Source organism: Primulina tabacum, chromosome 18 (genome assembly GCF_025594145.1).
Source record: "Primulina tabacum isolate GXHZ01 chromosome 18, ASM2559414v2, whole genome shotgun sequence".
In the NCBI taxonomy this organism is placed as follows: Eukaryota; Viridiplantae; Streptophyta; class Magnoliopsida; order Lamiales; family Gesneriaceae; genus Primulina; species Primulina tabacum.
In genome coordinates, this window is record NC_134567.1 from 19,829,029 (window position 1) to 19,840,340 (window position 11,312).

An 11,312-nucleotide genomic window follows, 5' to 3' on the forward strand; every position below is an offset into this window, starting at 1 on the left:
TTCTAGAAGATATTCCTTGTTAGAATAAGCCAGTGCCTTCCATTAACATTCATTGTGATAGTCAATCGGCAATAGGAAGAAGCACAAAACAGTATGTATAATGGTAAGTCTCGACACATTCGACGTAGACATAATACCATAAGACAATTGATCTCGAACGGGATTATTTCTGTTGAATATATAAAATCAAAGGAAAACCTAGCGGATCCGTTTACTAAAGGAATAAATAGAGATCAAATGTACAAACTGTTGAGAGGAATGTACTTAAAACCCACAAAATAAAATATTTATAGCGGTAACCCAACCTTGTGAAGTGGAGATCCCATACCTTGGTTCAATGGGACAACTAAGTTATAAATATTAGTTTGAGTACTTGGAGTAAGTAAAGACTCATTCCTACAAAATCCAAGTAGAAAAGACATGCAACATGTGGTGAGGTTAAGTTTTCTTTTAATGATTCCTATACCTATGGGTAGGGTATGGCAGGATACTCTAGTTAGGAGATCACTTATATAAGTGAGAAGTAATGGCCACTTCAATGAAAAAACACTTATGAATCTAAGATATGGTCCAGGGCCGAAATGGACACAACATGAGAAACAAGAATATGTTAGAATTATTATTGTGTAAATAATATTGACTTGGTTTACATAAACGGTTGACTAGTTCAAGACATTATGTCACTACTCAACTAGTAAATCCTATAGTATGTTAATAAGGAAGGTTCAAAGTTAAAAACTACATATCCTAATGCAATAATAATTCACAAGAGCTTTCAAGTAAATATGCATACATGCACTAATTTCATTTATGTGGGGGATTGTTGGTATAAATGAATTAAAAAGAGTGTTGAAAAGAAAAGTGAGTGGGACTTGTCCCACATCAGAAAAGGAGACAACTTGGGTATTCCTTACAAACTCTAAGTTTGAGTCAGGGGTTTGGGCTCCAAGGGGTACCAGAAGTTTTTAGAAAGGGGAAAGACGCTAATAGGCTGTGTCTTGGTGAAACACACGCGCGCGCTCGGCTCGACTCGCCCCGGCCCGGCCCGGCCCGGTCCGATGCGGTCTTTTGACCATATTAATCTTTTTGGACAAAATTTATTTGAATGTAATTTTGTTGACAAGCACCTACACAGGAAAAACAGAAGCCAGCGCGCATGTGAGAGCATTTTACAGAAGATGCCGCGCATATGCGCGTCTAGAATCCGCGCACATGCGCGTAACTTGCTGGTTTTTGCATACATGGGCAGAACAAGGCGCGCATATGCACGAGCCTTTCTGGAAATCTGCGCTGGAAAGCTGTGCGTGCATCCATTCATCTTTTCACCAGATGGTTGCCTCGAAAAGGTGGTTTTCAACCACACTACATGTCCCTTGATTAACCAATGCATCCCATGTAAAAAAGAATGTGCCTCTTCTACACATCCGGTCGAAAAAGTTGTGCCTCTTCGTCGCATCCGGTGATCATCTAAAAATAATTCCTCAAACCATTTCAATAGGCTGCTGATCATTTTCGAATTTCTTGTCATATTGCTGCACTCATTTTCGTTTTATATACTTGAAAGTTCCTGCATATTTTGTTTGTTGTTTCGAGACTTGTAGTGCTGCAAAATCTCGAATTGAAGTCGTTGTATCTTGGGGACGATTGCTTACAACAGTATAGCACTATATACGGACAATTTCGTCTTGCGGAAAAAAGGTTTTTCCTTGCCTCGACTTAACATTGTTGCTGCTCCTTTTCAGAAACGAGTGTCATATATACTACAGCCTTACTGGTTGGTGCTTCTTATAAATCATTTGGAACCATTAACTGAGCAACAATTATTGGCCATGAACAATTTGCAACAGTCTTCTCAACATGCAGAAGATGCATTGTCACAGGGAATGGAGTCATTGCAGCAGTCCTTGGTAGAGACGTTAGATGGATCTCTTTGCCCATCGAGTTTATCCGGAAATGTTCACTACAAAAAAAAGGCAAAAGACAACGGTTAAAAACTGTTGTTGTAGGTAAAATAAAACCGTTGTTAAAGCTCCTGTGGTTAAATGGTGCACTCAAAAACAACGATGAAAAACCGTTGTCGTAGACGTCAAAGACGACGGTGAAAAACCGTTGTCGTAGGTCTTGTAAAACCGTTGTTAAAGGCCCTGTGGTTAAATGGTGCGCTCAAAGACGACGGTGAAAAACCATTATTGTAGACGTCTAAAGACAACGGTGAAACTGTTGTCCTAGCATTGAAAAATCGTTGTTAAACTAAATTTTGCGACGGCTTGTCTAAAATAAACTGTCGCTAATAGCGATGTCTTTCACAAAAACCGTCGCTATTAGCGACAGTTTCTCATATAATATTCGTCGCAAATCAGCGACGGTTAACAATGTTCCGTCGCTAATTAGCAACGGTATTTATAAGTATTCCGTCGCTAATTAGGGACGGTTTGCCATATCATTTCCGTCGCTATATTTTTCCGTAAAATAAAAAAAAATTTACTGTTATAATTAAATAAACCTAACAAAAAAACCTTACAATCTTACTATATTAATATTATTTATAATCTTACACTTAGAATTGAAAATAGTTTTCTTTTTAAACAAGAACTGAAAATAGTTGAAGAGAGGAATTTGTTATGGGAAGAAATGACCAAGGATGCGGTTATTTATAGACAATTTACAATTAGCGACGGTATCTGTATAAACCGTCGCGAAAAGCAATGGATATAGTAAAACCGTCGCTAGTTGCGACAGTTTATATATATCCGTTGCTATTAGCGACAGTTTGAAAATAACTTGCGCAAATTTAAAATTAGCGACGGTTGTTTCGTCACTAATTTAAAATTGCGACAGTTTTATTGAAACTGTCGCTAAATGATGCGACGGTTTTTTTAAAACTTCACAAATTTAACAATGCGATGGTTTTATGGACCGTCGCTAATTTGAATTAGCGACAGTTATTTTAAAAACCGTCGCTATATTTAGCGACGGTTACTTTATAACTGTCGCTGATTTTAAATTAGCGACGGTTACTTTATAACTGTCGCTGATTTTAAATTAGCGACGGTTATTCTTAAACCGTCGCTAAATGTACCGACTGTTTAAAAAAAACGTCGCAAATTTTAACCGATTTTTTTTAAAAAATTAGAAACTACGACAACGTTTTTTCAAAAAACCGTTGTCGTTAACCAAATAAAACACTAAAAAACGACAACGTTTTAAAAAACCGTTGTCGTAGTTAAAAAATCATTGACAGAATCTTATATAGACAACGGTTTTTTAAAAAACGTTGTTGTAGCCCAAAAAAACTATCCGAAAGACTATGGATTTTAAAAACCGTTGTTGTAGCCCAAAAAAAAAGCTCCTTGACAACGGTTTTCAAAAATCGTTGTTGCAGTCCAAAAAAAACGTTCATAGACAACGGTTTTTGAAAAACGTTGTCGTAGACACATGAAAGACAACGGTTTTTAAAAACCGTTATCGTTTATATATTGTTGATTTATATTTTTCTTGTAGTGGTTGCCAACTACATTGGTCAAATGGCCATCGCCATGGGAAAATTGGGAACTATCGATGGCTTCATTCGTCAGGTTTGATTGTTATCAATCTTCTACTGAGAACATTAAACCTTTATCATGCTGCATGCATGGCTATTGCTTTTGCAATCTTATTATTAAATAAGGGAATGTATAGGACAAAAAAACAGTATAGTTTAATAAAAATGTATAGGACAAAAAAACAGTATAGTTTAATAAAAACTATCTTTGGATCTATTTATCTATTTTTTGACCCAACATAAAGTTTATCGCACTTTATGCGTGGATAATGAGGACGAAATTATTTAAATGACCAGCAAAATAAGTTATTTTGTTGTAGTCTTTGTGCAAATATTTTAATAAACACAATATTATTTATCTAAACGAACAGAACTAGGAAGGAATGGATCACAGAAATTGACGACTCACTCGGGCTTTAATTAGAAGCACAAATTTATTAAAGACAGCTCTTGGTCAATCAGTTCTTTGTCGCCATTTGCATGTAGGCAAAAACTTGTGTGGGACGGTCTCACAGGTCGTATTTTATGGTACGAATATCTTATTTGGGTCATCAATGAAAAAATATTACTTTTTATGCCAAGAGTATTACTTTTTATTGTGAATATCGGTAGAATTGATCCGTCTCACGAATCTCACAGATAAAGATTCGTGAGACCGTCTCACAAAAGACCTATTATTGCATGTAATGACCATAGACGCGTGACCAAATCGAAAGTGGGCCTTAGGCATCGTAGAGGTGACGTCATTACTCCATCACTCAATCGTCAGCCTGGGCTACGAATATCATGCCTTTTATTTTTTTATGAGAACTAATTATTATATCATGGGCTGAGATGTGGGTTCATCTTATGGATTGGGCTAAGATGTGAGAATTCGAACATCTCTCGTGGTTTTATGGGCTGACGGAATATTTTAGCCCAATAGTGAAAATTTTATAATGAAAAGATCCATCCAGTATAAAACACTCAAACCCTATATTGCCTTCTTCATACCTTGCAGGAGTCCCAGCCGCTGCGTTGCCACCAGTTTCGAATCGAAGCCTTCCTTTCGTTATACGAATACTTCTAATCGGTAGATAACAAGTACGCATTTGAACTTCTTCATATTTTTTTTATTGTAATTACCTATGCTTATTCTGTTCTTTGTCGATTTATTCGCTTTCCGTTCTTGGAAGTGAAATCTTTTCGTTTGTAATAACGAGTTTAATGTTTACAATTTGGTAGCTGGTTTTGTTCATTTATATGGTGGAGAAAATGAAAACTTTTGTAATTGAATTCACATACTTCACTGTTGAATAACAAAAATATATCAAGCTTGAACACGGCAAGTCACAAGCACATAAACTAAAGTTATAATAATCACAACTACTGTTCATTCACGAACTAAGAAAACAAAGGAAGAGCAGACATCTTGAAAAAAATTCTGAGACAATGCTAGACCACATTCGCCAAAATTTCGCTTGAATGCTATCTTTGATTGCTTTTTTGATTGATTGAATTGAGTGACTATAATGGGTTCATTCAACATAAGATCTCTATTAGGATCAAGAAACACATCTATCAACATGTATTTATTCTTAAACCCCACCCTGACGATCCACCTTCACGCAAAAGGATAAGTGTCAAACTTATGATACAACTCAATAAGAACCCTCAGTAGATTTAGATTCTTCTTTGTGAGGTCACTTACTCTAATCACATTTAATTAACATGTAATTAATTGATACCCCGTGGATGGGCTTAGCCCAGATGGAAGACATGGATGGACCCACTACCCTTGGACCATCCCTTGCCCAAATGAAAGACAAGCCCATCAAAGGCCCAGGTATCCTCCTATAAATACCAGGTTTGAGTATTCAGTTAATTCATTCATTATATTGTTTTCAGCAGCACCTTTAGCTGCTCCCCCATATATCCTCAGTCTCTGACTTGAGCGTCGGAGGGGCTACGCAAGGACACCCTCCTGGCCCCCTCCTAACGATCTTATTTGTGATTTCAGGCTCAGGGTAATTTCAAAACCTGCGTCTGGACTAGTGACACTTGCTGGAATCGGACCCTAAATTTCACGTGAGTATCACTTGGCGCCGTCTGTGGGAATATTTGAGTTGAGACGTAGAGATGGTAGGGAGGAGAGGGAGTAGAAGAGTTAACTCAGCGTCATCGCGTCCTCAGAGGGGACCCGAACAGTCTCACGCTGAGGCGAGGCAGGAACAACCCCATCAGGAGACAAGAGCAGGCCACTCGCCAGGAGCGAGAGGAAAATGTTGAGGGACAGCAGAGCAGAATTGAAGAGACCCAGCCCCTCCCAAGCGAAGGGAATGCAGAGATTGGAGAGATGTGGAAGGAAATACAGATTTTGAGACAACAGGTGGGAAGCAGAGCGCCGGCCCCCAAGAAAGGAAGTCCTTTTTCGCTTGCCATTCTGGAAGAAGGACTTCCCCCGAGTTTCCGACAACCGAATGTTGGAGAATATGATGGACATTCCGACCCCGAAGAGCATTTGGGGAGATTTGAGAATGCGGCTTTGTTGCATCAGTATACAGATGGAGTGAAATGCCGGGTGTTCTTGGGCACGTTGCTGAGGTCAGCCCAGCAGTGGTTTAACACCTTGCAGCCTAATTCAATATGTTCTTTTGAGGACTTTTCAGTCGCTTTCTTGCACCGGTTTGCCAGTAGCAAGAGACATCAGAAAAATTATTTGAGCCTGTTCGTGATGAAACAGCAAGAGTCTGAGACTTTGCGAGAATTTGTCCAGCGTTTTAACAATGCAGCGCTGGAGATACCAGCGGCTACCCCGGACAACATGATAAGTGCCTTTACCCAAGGCTTGAGTGCCTTTACCCAAGGCCTGAGAGGAGGGGAGTTTTTTAAGTCGCTGGTCAAGAAGCCTCCGTCGAGCTACGATGATCTGTTGGCTCGATCTGAGAAGTATGTAAACTTGGAGGATGCCCAACGGTACAGAAGGATGGAGAACCGGCCCGGAGGAAGTAGAGTTGATGGAGTGGAGAAAGGGGGAAGGAAGAGGGGTGCGGGGGAAAAAGAGGAGGACAGAACTAGAAGTAGAGGACAATTCTCGTCCCATGTTCCTCTCAATAGAAATCGTGATAAAGTGATGGACGTAAGGGAGCCAGAGGGAAGGTGGGAGAAGTCGCAGAGAGTAGAGGGCGGAGTTAGGATGCCTCCGATGGACAGACGAGAGGGATCCTCATCCGGGGATCGACCAAAACCTCGCCCGTCTCCTAGGCGGGGTCGAGGTCCTCCTTGGATCAACCAGAGGGTCGGAGAGCCGAGAAGAGAAGGGCGGAGTCAGGATGCTCCTCGGGAGCCTGTCGAACCAAGGAGGAGAGCAGATGAAGATAACCACCCCACGAGAGGAATGATTCACATGATCTCGGGGGGTGCTACTGATGGAAACTCTGGGCGAGCCCGGAAAGCGCACGGAAGGAGGTTGGAGAATTTTGAGATATCCCGGGGTGCAGACTTACCCCAAGATCCTGTCATCAGCTTCGGGCCGGAAGACCTTCGAGGCATCGTGGCTCCTCATAACGATGCCTTGGTGGTGACGGCCACCATTGCCAACTACGATGTGGCAAGGATCTTCATTGATAATGGGAGCTCTGTAAATATATTGTTTAAGAGCACGTTGGATCAAATGAAGGTGAAAGGATTCGAGTTTGATCCAGTCTCCACTCCTCTATATGGGTTCGCGGGCCATGCCATTCCGTCGCTGGGTCAGATTACTCTTCCCCTATCTTTGGGACGTGACTCTCGGCGGGTAACAAAGATGATAACATTTACCGTGGTGGATACCCCCTCATCGTATAATGGAATCCTGGGGCGGCCAGCCTTAAAGGATTTCAGGGCCGTAGCTTCCATGTATCATCAAAAGTTGAAATTTCCTGTGGGAAAGGAGGTGGGAGTCTTATGTGGAGACCAGAAAGTTGCACGACGATGTTATGAAGGAATAGTGAAAGAATAGGGGAAGAGGGCTCATGTGGAGGTCAATATGATTAGAAGGGGGCGAAGCGGGTTGCCCGTGGTAGTGAGGGAGGTTCATGAGGTAATGGATGAAAAGACGGAGATTGTGACATTGGGGCCCGATGAGAAGACCCTCAGAATAGCCCCTGACCTTGACCCAAAAGTCAGGGAAGAACTCATTATTTGTTTACAAGCTATGCTCAGCGGATTCGCTTGGTCAGCCCAAGAGCTCACAGGGACGAGCCCAGATGTAGCAGAGCACCGATTGAACATCTTACCGAATTCTCGTCCCGTAAAGCAGAAGAAGAGACATTTCGGGCCTGAGAAAGATATAGTTATTAAAAAAGAAGTGAGGGAGTTGCTCAATGCTGGGCACATTCGAGTTTCCTACTTGGCTCTCGAATGTCGTTCTTGTTCCGAAAAGTTCAGGGAAATGGAGGATGTGTGTGGATTTCAGAGACCTCAATAAGGCATGCCCTAAAGATTGTTATCCTCTGCCTCGAATAGATCAGTTGGTGGACTCCACAGCGGGACATCAATATTTGTGTATGTTGGATTCTTATCAGGGATACCACCAAATCCCTTTGGCCGTGGAGGCCCAAAATAAAGTGAGTTTCATTACCTCTGAAGGAACTTTCTGCTACGTGGTCATGCCCTTCGGACTCAAAAATTCCGGAGCCACGTATCAGAGACTGATGGATAGGGTATTTTCTGAGCTTCCTGTCCTGGCCAAACCAGCAGCAGATGAGCCTTTGTGGGTATATTTATCTGCCACTGAAGGAGCTGTGAGCTCGGTCCTAGTCAAGTCAGAAGGATCAGTTCAGCAGCCGGTTTACTACGTTTCGCATGCACTCAAAGGGGCAGAAATCAGGTATTCAGGGTTGGAAAAATTGGCTTTGGCTTTGGTGATGACAGCGAGGCGCTTGAGGCCCTATTTCCTATCTCATCCAATTGTGGTGCTAACTAACAGTCCATTGGGCAGAATCCTCACTCATTCCGATATGTTTGGCCGTTTGGTAAAATGGACTACTGAGCTGGGAGAGTATGACACCCAGTATGAGCCTAGAACAGCTATCAAAGCACAAGCCTCAGCCGATTTTCTGGCTGAGACCATGCATCAGGAGAATGAAGACCCTTGGAAGGTGTATGTGGATGGTTCCTCGTCGAAGGATGGAAGTGGGGTGGGAGTAGTATTGATTTCACCGGCTGGAGAGGAAGTGAAGTTGGCTGTGAGATTGGATTTTCGAGCATCCAACAATGAGGCAGAGTATGAGGCTGTGTTGGTAGGACTGCGAGCAGCCAGAAATGTGGGAGCTACCCGGGTTCTTATTTTTTCTGACTCACAGTTGGTAGCACAACAGATGAAGGGGATGTATGATGTGAAAGATGAGAAGCTTATTGAGTATGCTCGAGAAGTGGACAGAATCAGAGAGAAATTCGCATAGATTACATTTGAATAGATTCCCAGAAAAAAAAATGAAAAGGCAGACACTCTAGCCAAAATGGCTGGAACAATGGGAAGTTGGAAGACTAGAGATGTGGTATTTCAAGTTGAACTCACACCTCACACGAGTTCACCCGCAGTTGAACAAGAGGAAGAGGATTGGAGGACTGGCATAGTTGATTACTTGAAAGAGGGAAAGCTTCCTGATAACCCTCGCGAAGCTCGTAAGTTGAAGACCCAGTGTTCGCGTTATGTGATGATCGGAGAAGTTTTATATAGAACGTCTTTTGCAGGGCCGCTTCTTCGGTGCTTGAGTTATCAAGAGGCTGATTATGTGCTCCGAGAAGTTCACGAGGGATGTTGTGGAAATCATTTAGGGGCTTATGCGTTGGCAAGGAAGGTGCTGCTCGCCGGTTATTCTTGGCCCTCCATGCTGCGTGATGCTCAAGAGTTAGTGATGTCTTGTGATAGTTATCAACGCCATGCCCGGTTACATCAACGACCGACCGCGGCAATGAAGGCTGTCACGGCTGCCTGTCCTTTTGACCAGTGGGGAATAGATATTGTGGGGCATTTTCCTATAGCTCCTGCTCAGAAGAAGTTCCTATTGGTAGCAGTTGACTATTTTTCAAAATGGGTGGAAGCAGAGCCTCTAGCCAGAATCACTGAGAATGACGTCCTGAAGTTCTTGTGGAAGAGTATAGTATGCAAATACGGAGTACCTAGGAAACTAATATCCGATAATGGGAGACAGTTCCAAGGGGCCAGGATCCAAGCTTGGTGTAAAGAGATGAAGATCCAACAAGTCTTTACCTCTGTAGCTTACCCACAGAGTAATGGTCAGGTAGAGGTGACTAATCGGACACTGGTGCATGGCCTAAAGGTTTGACTTGGCAAAGCTAAGGGCAATTTGGTGGATGAGCTACCAAGTGTCTTATGGGCATACCGAACCACTCCGAGGGAAGGAACCAAAGAAACTCCTTTCAGTTTGGTCTACGGTAATGAGGCAGTGCTCCCGGCTGAGATTGGGTTGGAATCGGCAAGGGTAGTATTTTATGACGAAGACAATGATGCGAGACGCGCTACTGACCTTGATCTTTTGGAAGAAAAGAGAGAAGCTGCCAGCATTCACATGGAAGCTTATAAAAACCGAATTGCACAGTCTTATAATCGGAGAGTCATTCAGAGGAACTTCCAGGTAGGTGACTTAGTCCTGAGGAAGGTGCAAGAAGAGCAGAGAGGGAAATTGGACCCAAAGTGGGAGGGTCCCTTCAAAGTTATTGAAAGGCTGAGCTCTGGAGCCTATTATTTGGAGAATGCGCAAGGCAAGGCATTGAAGAGGCCCTGGAACGCTTATCATCTTAGAAAATATTATCCTTGATTTGATTGCTGATGTATTTCATTTCGAATTTTCCTATGTAATCATTTGGAATTCAATAAAATTATGTTCTTCTTTTTAATTCCTGAATGTTGTATTGGAAGAAGAGAAAAAAATTTTATTTTCCTACTTAGGCTGTGCCTAGTAGAGGAGCAGAGTTGGGGCGGAGAAAAATTTTATTTTTCTACTGAGGCATTGCCTAGTAGAGGAGCAGAGTTTGGAAGAAGAGAAAAAATTTTATTTTCCTACTAAGGCATCGCCTAGTAGAGGAGCAGAGTTGGGGCGCGGAGAAATTTTATTTTCCTACTTAGGCTGTGCCTAGTAGAGGAGCAGAATTGGGGCGGGGAGAAATTTTATTTTCCTATTAAGGCATCGCCTAATAGAGGAACAGAGTTGGGGCGCGGAGAAATTTTATTGTCCTACTAAGGCATCGCCTAGTAGAGGAGCAGCGTGAGAAATTAAATCTTCCTGCTAAGGTATCACCTAGTAGAGGAGTTAGAGGGCGGAAGTGTTGAATTTCTATTTTCCTTCTAAGGTATCACCTAGCAGAGGAGTTAGAGGGTGGGAGTGTTGAATTTTTATTTTCCTGCTAAGGTATCACCTAGCAGAGGAGTTAGAGGGTGGGGATGTTGAATTTTTATTTTCCTGCTAAGGTATCACCTAGCAGAGGAGTTAGATGGTGGGGATGTTGAATTTTTACTTTCCTGCTAAGGTATCACCTAGCAGAGGAGTTAGAGGGTGGGATGTTGAATTTTATTTTCCTTCTAAGGTATCACCTAGCAGAGGAGTTAGAGGGTGTGAGTGTTGAGTTTTTATTTTCCTGCTAAGGTATCACCTAGCAGAGGAGTTAGAGGGTGGGGATGTGGAATTTTTATTTTCATGCTATGTGGAATTTTTATTTTCCTGCTAAGGTATCACCTAGCAGAGGAGTTAGAGGGTGGGGGTGTTGAATTTTTATTTCCCTACTAAAG

At 42.2% G+C, this 11,312-nt stretch overlaps 1 protein-coding gene across 1 annotated transcript; it reads left to right on the forward strand.

Annotated features, from left to right (window-relative positions):
- Positions 1 to 7,604: 7,604 nt before the first annotated feature.
- On the forward strand, positions 7,605 to 8,964 carry LOC142532339 (uncharacterized). Its single transcript, XM_075638657.1, has 2 exons — positions 7,605 to 7,961; positions 8,086 to 8,964. Exons 1-2 carry the CDS (start codon positions 7,605 to 7,607, stop codon positions 8,962 to 8,964), a joined length of 1,236 nt encoding a protein of 411 aa, XP_075494772.1.
- The last annotated feature ends 2,348 nt before the right edge of the window (positions 8,965 to 11,312 follow it).

Bases quoted from the DNA above. Each gene is read 5' to 3' on its own strand.
- LOC142532339 (XM_075638657.1), top strand. From the start codon at position 7,605: ATGGATGAAAAGACGGAGATTGTGACATTGGGGCCCGATGAGAAGACC. The intron at 7,962-8,085 runs GTGTGTGGATTT...GATTCTTATCAG, and splicing joins AGTTCAGGGAAATGGAGGAT to GGATACCACCAAATCCCTTT.